Source organism: Strigops habroptila, chromosome 5, assembly GCF_004027225.2.
Source record: "Strigops habroptila isolate Jane chromosome 5, bStrHab1.2.pri, whole genome shotgun sequence".
Taxonomy (NCBI): Eukaryota; Metazoa; Chordata; class Aves; order Psittaciformes; family Psittacidae; genus Strigops; species Strigops habroptila.
The window spans coordinates 33,434,764-33,450,977 of record NC_044281.2 but is presented as its reverse complement, the minus strand read 5'-3'; the positions used below and the strand labels follow the sequence as shown (position 1 = coordinate 33,450,977).

Below are 16,214 nucleotides of genomic sequence, written 5' to 3'. Positions count from 1 at the left end.
AGACCTGTGCGTATAAGATAGTTAATAAAGACGCATGGAATAATGAAATGCCCAAATTCACTGAATGAGGTAGGTAAGTAATATTAAACTTGTACCACTACGTGTCAAGGAAACAGACAGGACTGATGTAACACTATGTACGTATTACCTCAGTGTGAAAGCCTTACCTTCCACTAAATTCTGACTGGTCATGTGGCCAGCATCCCAAATAAAGAATCCCTACTGGTGTTTTTCTCATTTCCACGCCAGAAGTGATAGTATAATGACAATCATGACAGAACACATAACCGTCCTGCTAACTAGAACAAAACATGTATGGTAATCAAAACGGGAAGACCAAAGAAAGAATAAAACTCATGTAAGCCAAACCATTAAAGCCTGCTATGAATTGAACCTGAGATACTTCAGGTCCTTTCATGCTAATTTTTCAGATGCATCTCTAAAAAGCATTCTTATTTAAAAGCCAAACACACTGTATGTGATATATGAAGAACAGTAAAACACACAGAGCTTTAGCATGCGAAAGAAACGTTGCAGTTATGTCAAATACTGCTTTTTATATTTTATTAACAAAGCAAGCATCCCTGGAACTGGGTCTATATAAAAAAATACTTCATTGACCAATCAGAATACAAGGGAGTTATATAAATTTATTTTATGTAACATTGATTAGTTTTGAAAATTCCCATTTTTAATGTTTTAATTTCATCTTTTATTAAAAAAAAAAAAAATCACTAAAAGGACACAACCCACAAAAATACAATCTGTATCTGCTCTATATTTACAGATAACTGGTCACTATTAAGGCACAGATTTAAAACTAACATTTTTATGTAGCAAGTCAAATATTTGTGCATAATATAACACTAACAATACGGTACACTGTACTGTCATATTCCCTTTGTGGAATCAAAATAAGTGAGAAATTTTATTCTTCCAGTGTGTTCTTTTTTTGTGTGAAGCCCTATTGAAAAATAATGTTGTTAATGGGAAATTCTTCACTTTGGTGTAGATTATATAAGCACTGCTCAGCAAAAGACCACATCAACTTAATACTGTAATAAAATCAGTTTCTGAGTATAGTACTGTCTGGATACCTAGTATGTACTTAGACAAAAAAAAAAAAAAAAAAGAGTGTAAAGGGGTTTTGATGCTTTTAAGTTTAGGCAAAATAAGCAACAAGGGGTTGCAGAAAATTCTGTACAAAGTGTTGCTGAATATTTATTTCATTATTATGAAATTATTAAAAATATTTTATAAAAATAACATGAATGAATACACTTCAATTTGCAAACACTGGTCTTGCAAATGCAAACATTTAAATGACAGCTTATCTGTAAGCACATAAGTAGGCCATCTGAATGGAACTACCTACACGCTTAGGAATAAGCACAAGTGTAAATACTTTTAGAATTAGAAGTTGTGGCTTCCACGAGGGTTTCAATGAAGTTGCTTTTACCCGTGTAACACATACACACAAATACCTCAGAGATATGTGGATACTGACTTTTGGCATTTGAGCACAGTAACTTTGCTGTGAACAACTGCGTGCATAGAAGATGCAGCTTTATCCATTCAGATCTGTAGTACAACTTTAAAACCAGAGGAAGCTAACTGCTACTTGATCTACAGGGAAAGCCACCCAGTTATACACCATTAAGTAGATATGTCTGAAATGAGTACCGAGCAGTTATTTTTTGCTAACCGCAACAAGACTTTATATTATTGATCATCTATGCCCTCAAGTAATAGTTTCTTTAAATTCCCTTTGTGTGTGCAAATTTCTCTAGACATCATTTTGTATTCTCACCTTAAAAGAAAGAATTATCCATGGAAAGTGTCAAAATTAGTTCTCACCCCATTTTTGCATAAAACCCAACTACTGTAAATGTTACTCTAATGCCTTCTGTTAAGAGCACTTGACAGTGGTTTATGTCCATCTCAAAAGGCTTGTACACTGAACATAAATAATACATTACAGTAGAGGTAATTCACAATATTTCTCATGGGAATGCTTTTCAACAAATTAATGCCTGGAAACTTCATATTGCATTGCAGAAAGAGGCACTTTATGAATTCCTTCATTATATCAGAATCCTTCATAAATTCATAACAAGACATTTGTATAGACAGAGGAATAATATTGCCAAATTATTTGTACTTTCACAGTATAAGAATGCGATATTTAGCTCTAGCCACTAATAATATGGACTCTTTCTGTTGAACATAACTTGTTTCAGAAATAGTTCATCTCTAGAGTTTCAAATACTTCTGCAGCTGACAATTACAAATCTAGATTGGACAAAACAGATGCTATTACACCTATTTTATGTAGGTCACTTAATTGCTGCATGCATAGTCATGTAAGTAATATGCGTCATTTATTAAATGGCAACAGTGCTGTCTTGTCAAATTAGATTAGTTGTCCGTTTAATCAAACTGACAGCCCAGAGCTCTAGTTTGATGAATGCCTTTCATTCTCTACCATAAATCTGCAGTAGATCAGTTTAATCTGTTATGTACTGTAGGTGTATAGAATCTAAAAATAAAAGTCTGATATAAATAAGTGTCCTTTAGTGGCTGGGTACTAAAAATAGCCCTTTTCTTTGAGACAACCATTAAAAACAGTTTTCAGCATAACAGGTAGCAGTTAAATATGATGACTGCAAAGGGTTAATATTGCAAGGTCCATTTTGGTCTTTCATTGCATCTCTTACAGTGAGTATTATTGCAAGCAGCATTACACTGCTTCATAAGAGCATAACAGGACTGGTCCACTACCAAGTGGTTTGATTTTGGAACAATCTCTTCAGATAACTACTGGGAGACAGAGAAGGGGGAAAAATCTGCATAAGAACCAGTTTCTAGTACCATTATAGTGAGATGTGACTTAATGTAGGAACACCTGAAAAAAATTTGATTAGTGCCAATATAAATTTGATATGGAAATGAAAGAGAAATAGATTTCCACAGGACAAGAAATCAGAACATGTAAAGTGCAGAAAGACCTCAATAATTATTTTAAGCAGTACCAGAAAAATCCATCTTGATAAAACCAAAATCTATGCTCTCTGGCATCCCAGCTCTTCATTCTTCCTTCATTCAACAAGGTAAAAATTCAGTGCATACATTATAGTTATAGGTAATAAAATACTAAACAAAGAACCCTATATTATTATTGTTGCAAATTCTGTCCAATCTACATGAGTAAGAAGTAATCCACATTTGGTGTTTGAAAGACAACAGACAAAATGTGTTTTCTCTGTTTTTTTGGCACAGAATTGTGCAGACAAAATGCTTTGGTCCTTGACACCCAAACTCCCAAAGTGCAGAGGGTGGTGTGCAGTGAAGGCTGTCCACAGGATTGCCATGTCCATCTTTACAGCTGACTTTCTGAGCCACAACTTACTGCTACCAGCGACCACTGACACTAGCAATGTCCGAATGATACTGACGCGGCAGTCTTCCACTAGCTCCACCTTCCAGGAATGAGGCACGTATGTTTGATGGGTCAAAAAGCTTTCTTCGGTTTTTATTCAGTTCTATAAAGGTCACACACACACACAGAAAAAAAAAAAAAAACTCTCATCAGAAATGAATTCTAATATTTTGATCTAAACCAAAACAAAACTTCTACTTAAACTAAGATTTTTCAGACAGAACAGTATGAACTGAAGATGTCTGAGGTCCTCGTTCAATTTAACGAGTTCAACAGCATAAGAAGAATGCCAGGTTAAGACCCATAGAAGCTGCTTGGGATGCAGGCTTCTATTTGGTGCAATTCTCATTTGGCACTGACACAATGTGCAGTAGATAATGTTTTGTAATATTGATTTAGATCAAATTGATCTGGCTGAAACACTTTAAAAAGGTTCTGTTACAGTACTCAAAGGCTGCAGTCTTCCTGAAGGTACATGCACACAGCATGTATGGCTGCAGCACAACCATGCAATGTAAACAAAGGTGACAGAAAAGCTTATTAACATCTTGATCATTTCTCAATGCACAATTCTTTATTTTAACAACACTAGAGCAATATTTTAATAAGGACTTTTAGAAAAAATGGATTTTCACCTCTCACTCAAACATGTACCCTAAGCTTGTATTAGCAATTGTTCATCCAAAATGTTTTTCCTTTCCCCACTTTTCTATTCTTGTAAACAAACTCCATGATAGATACAAATCACTGTATCTAGTGATTTTCACGATTGCTACTGAACTACGTACTTTGTATTTTTACACTCTTTATGCCACCAGTTTAAATTCATAAAAAACATTCACTAATCATATCAGGAGATGCAATTGGGAGAAAAATGACCTAGTGTTACAATGAAGTATCTGAAGAAAATTCTTCCTCTGCTACAGATTCATTGCCTAGACAATGATGACAGAGCACTCCTATGTAATATGAATCTCATCCTATTTATTACAAAAAAGTCTAGCTAGGCATTGCTTAAATTTGCAAAACCAAGCAAACCCACCCCCCCCCCCCCCCAAACACTGAAACCAAAACCAAAGACCCCACCCAATCAGGCAGTTTTTCCCAGTAAGATGATTGCTCTGCTTATCAATAAAGCTTAAAAATGCCAGTTCTGGCTGGCATCCAGTGCCACTGAGACTCTGCAGAGCATGTAATCCCAGAGCTTCTGTGACCCATAGTTTTCGGGCATAAAACAAAGTTCACAATCTGCTATGAGACAAACTTTCTACCAAGCTCTAACTTTACAAGGGGACATAGGACTATGCAACTGAAATCTTATTATTCTTACTGAAATCTTATTACTGGCAATGTGAAAGCTCTACGTAACCTGGTTTTAAGCACCTTCCGATGAGGGGCAAGCCAAAATGACTTCTGTGCACTAGACTCTTATTTTTCAGTCTTTCCAAGATCCTTTGCCAACTATAAACACACAACTCAAGTGAAAAGAATATAAGCAATACTTAAAATCAACAAATGATAATGTGTGTTATTTACCAGAGATTGCAAGCAGCATTTTTCTTCTGGCACCAAAAGTGGTAATTCCCAACTCTTTCAAATCTTGATCAGTAAGAGTAAGGAATGTCTGAAGATCAATCTAGAGTAAAAAGAAATATGAAAATTATGCAAAACAAGTCTCTCCCCAAAAGTAGTAAGCCATAAATGTGGTTCAGAATACTTTCACAGTTTTTTTCCTACTGCATCTTACAGTTACTCTGCCAACCATTTCTTTGCACGTAAACAGCAATCATTGCTTTCTAGTGGTTTCTTCACAGTTACTCAATTTGCTACTCCGCATTTCTGACAGATAAAGAGAAACTAAAAAGTGAGCAGTTTAAGAAAAGCACTGAAGATCAATTAATGTTTTTATTTTGTGACTTGAGATTTCAAGTGTTTACAACAATTGCTACAATGTACCTGGAAATAGCCAGGTATGTATGTCTGTATATATGGTAGGTGCTTCAGACTACAGTAGGTTAGCAGAGGATGGTTGCTCACCTACTGGTGACGCATTTGAGTTACAGCACCAAGTATTCCAAAGGGTATACAACCACATATATTTACGGGTTTTTTTTGCTCCCAATACAATTCAGAAACATAGTAGAAAATTCACTCTGACCAAACTACTTGACTCATCTCACACCTAATCAGCAACTCTTGTGGTAAGAAAAACCAAACCAAAACCCCACCTATCAAGCGAAAGCCATCGTATGTTAGAAACCAACAGCCATCTCGCCTTTTTATGAGAGTGGCTAAGATAACAGGAGTGGATTAATGACTGGACAATATGGGTATTATGGAACATGCAAGGGAGTAAGAAGATAAACCTGAGGAACCATACACAGAATTGAGACACAGCTGGATTTATTTGTTCAGATTGAAGATTGATCCCACAGCACTTAAGCAGCATGAGTAGAGAGACAGGAAATGCTAGCAGGAAACTGCCCCCAGGCTGAGACAGCAGCAATACACTTGAGTGGACTCAGGACAATTCTGTGAGTGTATATACGTGACTTAGTGTGCAGGAGAAGGTACAAGCTTGCTTCACGTCTATCCTTGAAATAGTGCAGTACACACTTGAATGTGCCCTGGCGTGCAGAGTTTTTCCTCTCATGGAAGCAAATCTGAAGCTAAATATTGACACACCAGAGCAACTCAAGCAACATGCATAGAAGATCTTCCTGAAGTTTGCTCTTCATGAACACGTTCATGGTTCTCAATGACATGGTAATCTGTGCAAAAACCCACTTTGTGTGGTCTGTTAGGAAAAACCATACAGGTGGAAATCTGAGACCAGCAACTGGTGCAGACCCCACTGCTGATAAAGGTGCAAAAATCAGACATATGGGTCTGGAACACAGGAATATGCCATATCTAACTATGGTCCTCCCCCTGTACCACATGAGATACTGACACAACCCACACGGACCTCTGTTTTGCTCCTTAGTAGATCTAATTCTAGCAGTGTGACGCATACACTTCCCACATACAACAGTGCTTTCAGGACAAGCTTGGGGACTCTATGTCTAAGCCTGTAAGTCTTGCAGCTGGGCTGACTCTACTTTGAATTTGTCACCGGCATAAATTATCTGCAGATAACCAAGCTGACTCTAGCTATATAGTATTCTATGGATACAAAATACTATCACTTGGACTGAGATTAGTTCATGCAGAGGTGGAAATCACACAGGTGACTGACCACATCTCTCAGTTGGGAGTGGATCAAAGTCAGTCAACTGGCACACAGGGAAAGTTTATAGTACTGATCTCCAGGCTGGCTATTTGGAAATTGAAAGATGTATGATATGGCTTTGAAAGAACAGCTCATGAAAATCCCATCACAAAGCAGACTTCTTAGCGTTTTTGGTCAAGAGAATACTGCTGGAAAACATGCTACAAACACAAAGGTGTCTTTTGAATGAACACTAACCTCTTGCTGTTGGAATACATCTGTGTATTTGCCCAAGCCAAGTTTGCTGAACAGCTCAGGCAGATCAGATCCCTTGAACAAACTGTTCAGGTTACAGCCATTGCTTCCTGTCAGCGAGGAAATGCAGTCCATGTAATTACTGCTACTGAGATAGTGTTCAGCTGAAAGGGCAGAAGTTCACATTTTAGACACATCACAGAAGTGTACAATTTTCTGTCATATCAATATTGTATTCAGCTAGATCTTTAAATGAACAAAATATTTAAATCTTTATTATTCAGAAAAAAAGCTTCTCAGTGGTCTGAGAGAACAAACAGCATAAAGTAAAGTTTTTGTTTTCTATGGAAAGATAATCGGGTAAAACTTTTAAGCAATAAAATCACATTATTAAAATGTAACATGGATACAAGTCAGGAACCCATACAGGGGAAAGAACTGCAAGAGATGCTGTTGCTTTTCCTCCTTTTAAGGCCTCTCCTCTTTTCTCTGGTGAATATTTTGGAAGACACCACTGCACACAAATGCAACCAGCCCTTTTTGGTCTGGATGAAGAGAAAACCATGCTGGAGCAATTCCTGGTAAAGGAACTGCATAGAGGCTACACGATTTGGCTATTTTTTTAGTATAATACTGACAAAAATAATAAATGCAATAGTTTTATAAAAGACTAAAACTAGAAATAGGATCACCATACAATTTTAAACTGCATGTCTAAAAGGTATATCTTAAAAAAAAAAAAGTTTCTAGGGTAAGGCTCTTCAAAAAACCCAAGAAAACTGATTCTGCAGTGCAACCCCTTTCCTAGGTGTGTGCATACTGACAGTACACAATCACATAGCTAATTATTTTTCCTCATGCTGTAAGAAAAGAATAGCTCTCAGGGAGTGCATCAGGCATTTGTGCAAATGGGGCCACTGTGAGTGCTCCCTCCGTCATTAGAGGTACAGGAAAGAACAACAGTGAATACATAAGAGGCTTGCAGTAGGTAGAGGATACTTTCCCAGGTGAGTAAAATGAAGATTGCCCCAGAGACTTCTTCTATGGCCTTCACTCTCAAACACCAACAGGATGTGAAAACCATCACTTTTTCACAACTGGTTATGCTACATTTCTTACTTTCTGGGCACAAACTGGATAGAAGCATTTGGGATAAGATTTACAGGGTTTGGAGAATTTCTATCAACCTCAGTTCCATTTTGAAAAAGTTTTAAAATACAGTAAACCATTCAAAGTTGAAAACGTGAACATTAAGTTTGACAAATGAAGCAATAACTATGATGATTTTTTAGACTTTAAACAGCAGTGCTTCATTTTTTTTGCTATCACAGTAAGATAACAATAAAAATGCCTGAACAGAAATTCATGATGCTACACTCTGGGCAGATGATACAAGGTCATGCACTGAAAATTGAATATTAAGAACTACTTCTTACTGGTGCACTCAGGAAGCATTATCTTAAAAACAAAGACATTCAACATTACTACGCAATTGTGTCAATGAAGACTTACACTTTAGTACTCTGGCACCTATACATTAAGGTAAATACATTTGCACAAGAAACTCATAGCTATTTCTTTTGTCCCTCCTCCATGCATTTCATACTCTGGGAAAGCTACAGCTGCTATAGAACAACTTCCCCTATAGCCACTGTATTCATACTTTTCTAATTTTCTTCTAATGCATATGTAAATACATTTTTAATCCTTATTTATTTTTATTAACATAGAGCTTCTATTTTTGTCCAATTAATCTGGAAGCCTCACTAGCTCGATTTCAAAGCAACTTTTTATCTCTTTTGTTCTGAGTACTTAGAATATGATATGCAGCCATTCACAGCTCAACTAACATGTAATTATTCATGATTTTAAAAAGCAAGTATACCAACCATGAATATTTTCTCTAATTGAACCTATCTTTTCTTTGGATATCCAACTTATAATATCTGTGTACTTTACAGCTAATGTCAGATTTAGGTTTAATTCACGTTTATAAGAGAAGTGATACAAAAAAGTAAAAACAGCCATAGTAATTATTTCCCCATAATGCATTCAGTATGGACCAGTATTGTCTACCTCCATTTCTCTCTTTCAGAAAGGTAATATACTAAGTGGTTAAAAAAAAAAAAAAAAAAAAAAAAAGAAATTAAGTTTCAAAGAGTTCAACTGAAGTAAAATTTTAATTTTTAAGTTTCAAATATTATTTTAAAAATAATTACAAAATTTACAGCCTGTGCACACAGAAACCAGTGTTTAAAATGACGTGCTAGGCCATGCCAAACATATGGATAGTCTTATCACCATAAAGAGACTCAGTGGCAGCACAGAGTAAGACTTCTTCGCCAGGGAGCAGCAAATAGCCCAGTAAAAATCTGGCTGTTGTATTGGTAACAGCAGAACAATGGTAGTCTAGAAATAAGCTTTTATATAAGTCTGTTTTCAGTAAACTTCGAAAATCCCTTTCCAAGACAGCAAAGAGCTTTCAGCAAGCATGTCTTGCATTTAAAAAATTTCCTTAAAACTTTTCCGTTTGGACCATTATTTGTACATCATGTTATACAATCCTGCATATGCTTTCACTTTTCAATTTGTAAAAAAAGCTTACTTCATAGTTGTTGGTAATTTAAATCCCTAGTGATGTCAGGAAACATTCAAATAAATATTCATTGATAAATATGGTTTTTTTTTTTTGTTTTTTTTTTTTTTTGTTAAAATAAGATCTTAAGAAATTAACCTGATTTATTTTGTTTTCGTTTGGGGCTGCCAATCGAGGAGACAAATTCATTATGAGCTGTGGGTCCAAGCCCATTACGGTCTCTCCAGTTATCAGATTCGCTGCCATTTCCCAGGTGCTCCCGACTGCTGGACCGAGAGAGAGACATTGATGAACCCTGCAATTCACAAAAAGAGAATTTGGGCAGAAAACAGAAGTTTCATTGTGACTCAGATGTTTTCTTTGAAGCAGCTTAGTTAAAAAACCCCAGCCTTTAATGCTTGCAAACATTCTTTTGGCAGTTGATCAATAGCCAAATAATCACAAACCGGACACAAAAACAGCAGGTGTGCTTAAAACATTTGCAGTTCACAGATTTTAAGCAGAAGTTATTTAAAGATCACGCTTCAAAATAATTTGCTCAGTATTTCCAAGTTTGTTTCCAAAACATTCCATCGTATCAAATTCCCACACAAATTCTAGACAAAGCAGTCTACCAACTACACGCCTTCAGAGGGAAGAGAACATAACAGAATATCTATCTGAAGGCAAGTGGATCAAGTACACAATACTTAACAACACTATTGTACACAGCACAACAACAATTCCACAATGGTTTGTGAATTCAGATTATTTTTTTAAACACATTTTCATATTCTTATAAAGTACTAATTATCAATTCTCATCACTGTGGCTCTGAATGTTCCAAAATAAGGGAATGGTATTCCCTGACAGCAGCAGTTAACTATGGAATTGGGTGGGGATGTACCCAAAAGGAGATGGACATTATTGATACCACACACTTATATGAACTAAAAGTTGTGTAACCAAATGAACAAGTTAATTTTGTACTCTTGCATCAGATTCCAACAAAACAAACAGGAAAAAAAAAAAAAAAAAAGGCAGCACAACTTAGGAGGCAGCAACCTTCTCTACTATTCAGGAAAATTGACACCACTGAAGAAAGAAGGCAAAAGCTCATTACCATTGCCAAAACCGGAAGACGTGAGCTATGTTTTTCACAACTCAACAAATGAAGAAAGGCAGGAATTGACTACAAGTCTTACAGAAGACCATCATGGTCTGGGCGAAAACCCCATCCCAGATCAGTCAGTATAGAAAAGCATGTAAAAAAACAAGTCGCAGATTTTGGTTGCAGCTTTTTCTCTCCCCCTAGTTACTCCTGCAAGCTCATTATGTGTATTTGAATAATTTACATACATTATGTGTATTCAAACCTATTACATATAGTTGAATGACACAAAAAGTTCAGATGTCAAGTGGGGAACACCAAGGCACACTGTTAACATGGTTGAGTATTTCTTTTCCATTAGAAGTTAGATACATCCTAGAGAAAAGTTGTATGAAGTCCCATTCCTGAAGAAACATGCTATTTACATTTTATGTAAGTAGGACAGAAATGAAGAGAAAGGTGTCTCTATGGAATGTGGGAAAGATTGCAGCAAGTAAAAGCACTAAAAAGCAATTCAGAGCACCTTTGAAAAAGAAAGGAACAAACTCCCTGCAAGATTCCTGTGGTGGGCCTCTAGACAGACTTGCTGGACCCTGTGGCTGCCTTCTCCCTGTGAAATTTCTGGGCCCAGTGAACAGTGCAAATAGAGAAAACTCTTCCAGTTCTACAGCTTTATCAACAGAAGATAAGATGAGCTACAGCCATTTCTTGTTCTAACATTCTGCTCCATCATGCAGTGATTCACATTATATAGTTTATCTGTATATACACAATGTTTTAATTAAGTTACAGAATTTCTACCACTTGTCTACAATTATTGAGACATTTGGTCCTATATGTTAAGTTTCTTTAAACAAATATATTTTCAGGAGCAGACTCCTAATAAAGCTAGTGTAAGATTTATAAAGCAGATACAATTGTGTGTTGGGCAGATCGTGTTCCATATGCCTTAATATTTACATAACAAACATTTTTCACCATAAAAAATATTTAGAACCCAAAGAAGAAAGCTAAAATTCCTATCTGCAAGACTTCTTTTTAGAAAAGTTAGACATTTCTCAAGAGAAACAACTGGATCATTCACTAGAACTAAATTTCCACACAGTATAGTTTCTTCTACCTCATATGTAGTTGTCATAGATGGCTTGTAAGATACATGATTCGCTCTTCTTAGTTCCTTGATAGTTTCTGCAGGCATAGATTTAGAGAACCCCAAACCACTCCACGTATTTGTTGGAGTCCTCACTTCTGTTACAACTGGCTTCTTCAACATTGCTAAAAAAAAAAAAAAAAAAAAAAAAAAAAAAAAACCCAAAAAAACCAAACCACCAAATTAGTAAATCTCAACCTTAATAAAGGTACCAAGATGATCATCCCAAGTCTTATATGCTAACAGACTTCAACCCAAACAGTAAATTCTAAACACTTCCACTTGCCTAATATTTCTTGAGGCAATTTATTCTATGAGAAGATAGTTAAACCCTATAGGCCTGCAAGGAAGCCAAATGAATTATCTGTTTCAAAAAGAGGAGTTTCCAGTTTTATTTTGGACCAAAGCTATGGTTAAGTCCCTTACCAATTTTGTTCATTTATCCCTGACAAAAGGAGTAACTTTGGCAATATGACAAACATCTGAAAATTTAATTTGCATCCAAATGAAATCAATTATAGCTATGAGGTCTCTGAAAAAACCAAAAAACACCCCCAAAAAAGAAAAAACAAAAAAACCACCACACCAAAAAAAAAAAAAAAAAAACCAAACAAAAAACCCCCCCACAACCCAAAACCCAACCACAGATCATTTGCATATGGATACACTTGCACAGAAAGCATCCCATCTGCAAGTTGTTTTTACTGTATTTTATACTACATTGGTATTAAGAAATTTTTGGAACATGAAAACGAATAAAAATGTTTCACTGTTAGCTTTAGATTTGTTTAATAATCAAATTACAAAACTGAAACTTCAGAAAGTTCTTGCAGCCATGTACTAGCTTTTCAGAAGTCACTGTTTATCCACATACCTTTGGTTGCTAGTAGCTTCTTCTGTTCATAGTCAAATGCCTAAAAAGTAAACATGCAGAAGATAGCTTAATTGCCATTCTGCATAAATGTCATTGCAGTACTCAGCTCTTGTCAAAACAAAGGTTTTGAAAGTGGTCAATGCACATATCTAGGAGAAACCTGAAGTACTACACAATAATTTGACAGTAGTCCAGTTACAGCCTTAGTTAAAGTGTTCACTCAATAATAGATAACAGATTTTAATTAACTGATATCCATTTGAGTGAGGCTGCAGCAGTATTTACAAGCTTTTTAAGCAGAACTTTTCTTTGATTTTAGTAAGACATTTTCCAAACATATTTTCCCTTCCTTGATCATCTGTTCTTAGTATTTAAACATTCCTCAACAGTACAAAATATATACAATCTTCAACAGCAAATCTAGTCACCGCAGTTATGTATAATAATCTTTCAAGTCTAGTTCTCCATACAGTCATCTTCTGAAAGAAAAATAACTGAAGTTTTGAGAGAATTAAGAACCCCTATTATTTGCACTACCTATAAAAATAAAAGATTTGAAGATTAATTAGCCCTGGTTAAATAAGTTACACTTTGAATGACAGATTAACAAGTCTAAACAAACACAATACTACAAAAATGCAGTATTTAGCCTGAAGTGTAGCCTAAATTTAATTCACTATTTGTAATAACTAGAGGAATAACTAAGGAAAAGGGCTGCAACATACTAACCTTAATCTTGTTCCATTACTCCATGCAGTATAATTGTGCCCACACACTGATAGATCTATACTGAAAACTACTCTGATACTACTGCTTGCAAACAAAGGGCTCTCTCTTTTTAGGGGAGATCTGCAATAATATGGACTTAGTTTATAGTACAGTAATAGGCTGTAGTTAACAAAGTTGGAACAGTACAAGGAAAAAAAATAGAATCATAGAATAGTTAGGGTTGGAAAGGACCTTAAAATCATCTAGTTCCAACCCCCCTGCCATGGGCAGGGACACAAATATGTAGAAATCCGTATTTGTAAAGCAAAACCAATGTAGTTAACTCCAGCAACCCCCCTGTATATGAACCTGAAGCTATTGGAAAAAAATTGCATTGACATTGCTTATGAAAAGTTATAAAATGTCTTTGGTAGATCTAATTTGCTGTTCTCAAGGCAATGATCTAAGTTTTTTTTTTTGTTTTTTTTTGTTTTTTTTTTTTTACATACAAATGATGCTTGTGCTGACTAATACAGATATCCAATTTATTTTGTACTTAAATTTTTCTTATTCAACACAAGCATAAGGGCTTTTTTGTCTTCTTCAAGACTTTTAGTTGACAACTGTCTTTTCAGTTGAAAGTGTTAATGACTTTGCTGGGAAATGCTGTTACTGAAATGGTAATGGCAAGTCAGTCTACCAGTCAACAGTCACCTTTGCATTCTGTGGTAATTTCACTTTGCAGTTATCAAGTTTTGCTCTAGATTTGGCTTTATTCAGGGAAACGTACCTGCATGTTTACATATGATGGCTGTGGAGCTAGGCGTGCTCTTTCAGAGTTCTGCTGGGCAGCTGCTGCTCGCTCTGCTGCCCGTTCACTTCCCGGAGCCTTTTTATCAGCCATGGGACTTTCAGAAGCACTTAACTCTGCATCTGAGAGCAGCCTCTCTGCAGTACTGGGGGAGCAAAGTCAGTGTTAACTCCAGCTTTGTTTCTCATAAGCAGTGAACATTCAATCCTATTTTGATAATCAAGCTCTATCCTGAGAAGTTTGGCAGCAAAATTCAAGAAATGCCAGTACACAAACATCTTAGTGTTTTTAGCAATATTTAGCTTTCCCTTTACCTGTTTCTCTACCAGTGAAACAAAGCATGTATTGCTGCTTCCTATATTACTAAGGCATAGTTTATAGATTCAGATTTGATCTGTCTGTATGTGGAATTACCACAAGCAATTCCTACACAGAGTGTCTTCATACTGTTTAGCTTTGCTCAGGCCAGCAGTGCAGCAGTTCTAAGTAGATTGATAGTAGTAGGATAAAGAGACATGCATAAGGGGGACTAAGAAAGTTAACATGGGTCCTACATGCTTTTAAAGCTTCAATAATTGCAGTCCTACATATCAAAGTACCTCCTAATGTAATCTTTTCTTTCAAAAAAAGAAAAAAAAAAAAAATCAGCCACATTTTATGCCTACTCTAGAACTAGAGTATAAGGTCTCACTTCAAAGCAAAGTGATCATGTTTTAGATGCTCTACAGCACCCCAGAAAAATGCTCTAAGGAAAGTTTGAGCACTATAGCCTCAAGAAAAAGAACAAGACATAAAACAACTGACTGACATACAAACAACTGAGTCTGGTTAGCAGGAATCCTTGGATTTCTAAACTATGAGAGCAGAATTAATGACATAGATATCATAGTTTTAACAGGTAAATGAGGTAAGAGAAAATATGCATCCCAAATGAGTGACGATAAACAGTTCCCAAAAGGAAATGAAAACACTGCTTAAAGTAGATCAGAGAAAACATTGTGTTAAGCTCAAAACTTGTGTTGCCAAGACATATTATGACTCAAAAGAGCCTTTCCCAATGCTGGCTCATTAAAAAAAACCCAAACCAACCAAACAAAAATAATCGAGACAAGTTTTTGAGAACATGCTGTTATGACCTGAATATTGTTTTTCTAAGAAGAAAACAGCCTCAGGTACACACAAAAGGGAAAAGGCTATCAGTCAGGAATTGTTCTTAAAGCAATCAATAAGAAAAAGAAAGTGCAAAAATGTATCCTTTAGAAATGGGTAATGAAAGTGCCTCTGAAAAAACATCTCCACTCTTTTGTGGAACAGCATTTACTTTTTCCAAATCAAAGAAAAATTTACAAAAAGCATTAAAAATTTGCAATTATCAGACACACTAGAGGGAGTATATTAATGCCTAATGTGATTAAAATCAAGCCCAATTTAAATCAGTTCTTTGATTATCTTACATCTGAACCACCCCTTCTACCTACAAAAAGATAAGTATACTTGCATGACAACAGGTCTGTTATTTGTACATTTAACTTACTGTAAGTGAGAGTTTTTGGTGCCTTGCAGTAATTCAACTGTTTGTCTCTTAGCACAGGCCTGTTTGGAAGAGCTCATCATCTGCTTCAGATCACTGGTATTTGCTGAATGGGACGGACTTCTTGGCATGCCCACTTCTACAAAAGCATCATTGCAACCTACAAGACCAATAAAGAGAACAGTTAAATAAAAACCTTTTTATGTTCTAGTGAACGTGCTGAAGGAATGACAACTAAAGAACGAAACCTGCTCTTCCTCCTTATAGAATTATTGTAGTCTTTGGGCATAACAACTTGGTCAAGGTTAAGTCATCAGAAATCTAAGTTCAGGTGCATAAAAAAGCTGTTAGTATTCATAAATACAGCAGACACTAAGTATTTTCCTTTTCTGAAGGCTGACAATCAGAAGTCACTAAGCATTTTGAACAAATTTGATTTTATATCTAGTTTTAATAAACCTTGCCAGGTGCTCAGATAACTTTTGATGGAAGAAAAGCTCCCCACTTAATGTTCAAATATATTTACAGTGTGTTTTTATAAGTATTTAT

The 16,214-nt window shown here is 35.7% G+C and overlaps 1 protein-coding gene across 2 annotated transcripts in view; it reads right to left on the bottom strand.

Moving 5' to 3' along the window:
- Positions 1-631: 631 nt before the first annotated feature.
- The window catches only part of BICC1 (BicC family RNA binding protein 1), a 110,456-nt gene continuing 94,873 nt past the window's right edge, over positions 632-16,214 (bottom strand). For both annotated transcript variants that reach the window (XM_030487918.1, XM_030487917.1), the window contains 8 exons: positions 15,669-15,825; positions 14,114-14,279; positions 12,616-12,655; positions 11,712-11,866; positions 9,640-9,796; positions 6,909-7,069; positions 4,976-5,075; positions 632-3,542 (listed from right to left, as the gene is read on the bottom strand). In XM_030487918.1, the coding sequence (XP_030343778.1) occupies positions 3,412-3,542; positions 4,976-5,075; positions 6,909-7,069; positions 9,640-9,796; positions 11,712-11,866; positions 12,616-12,655; positions 14,114-14,279; positions 15,669-15,825 (1,067 nt within the window). In that variant the 3' untranslated portion in view covers positions 632-3,411. The remainder of the gene's footprint in view (positions 3,543-4,975; positions 5,076-6,908; positions 7,070-9,639; positions 9,797-11,711; positions 11,867-12,615; positions 12,656-14,113; positions 14,280-15,668; positions 15,826-16,214) is intronic.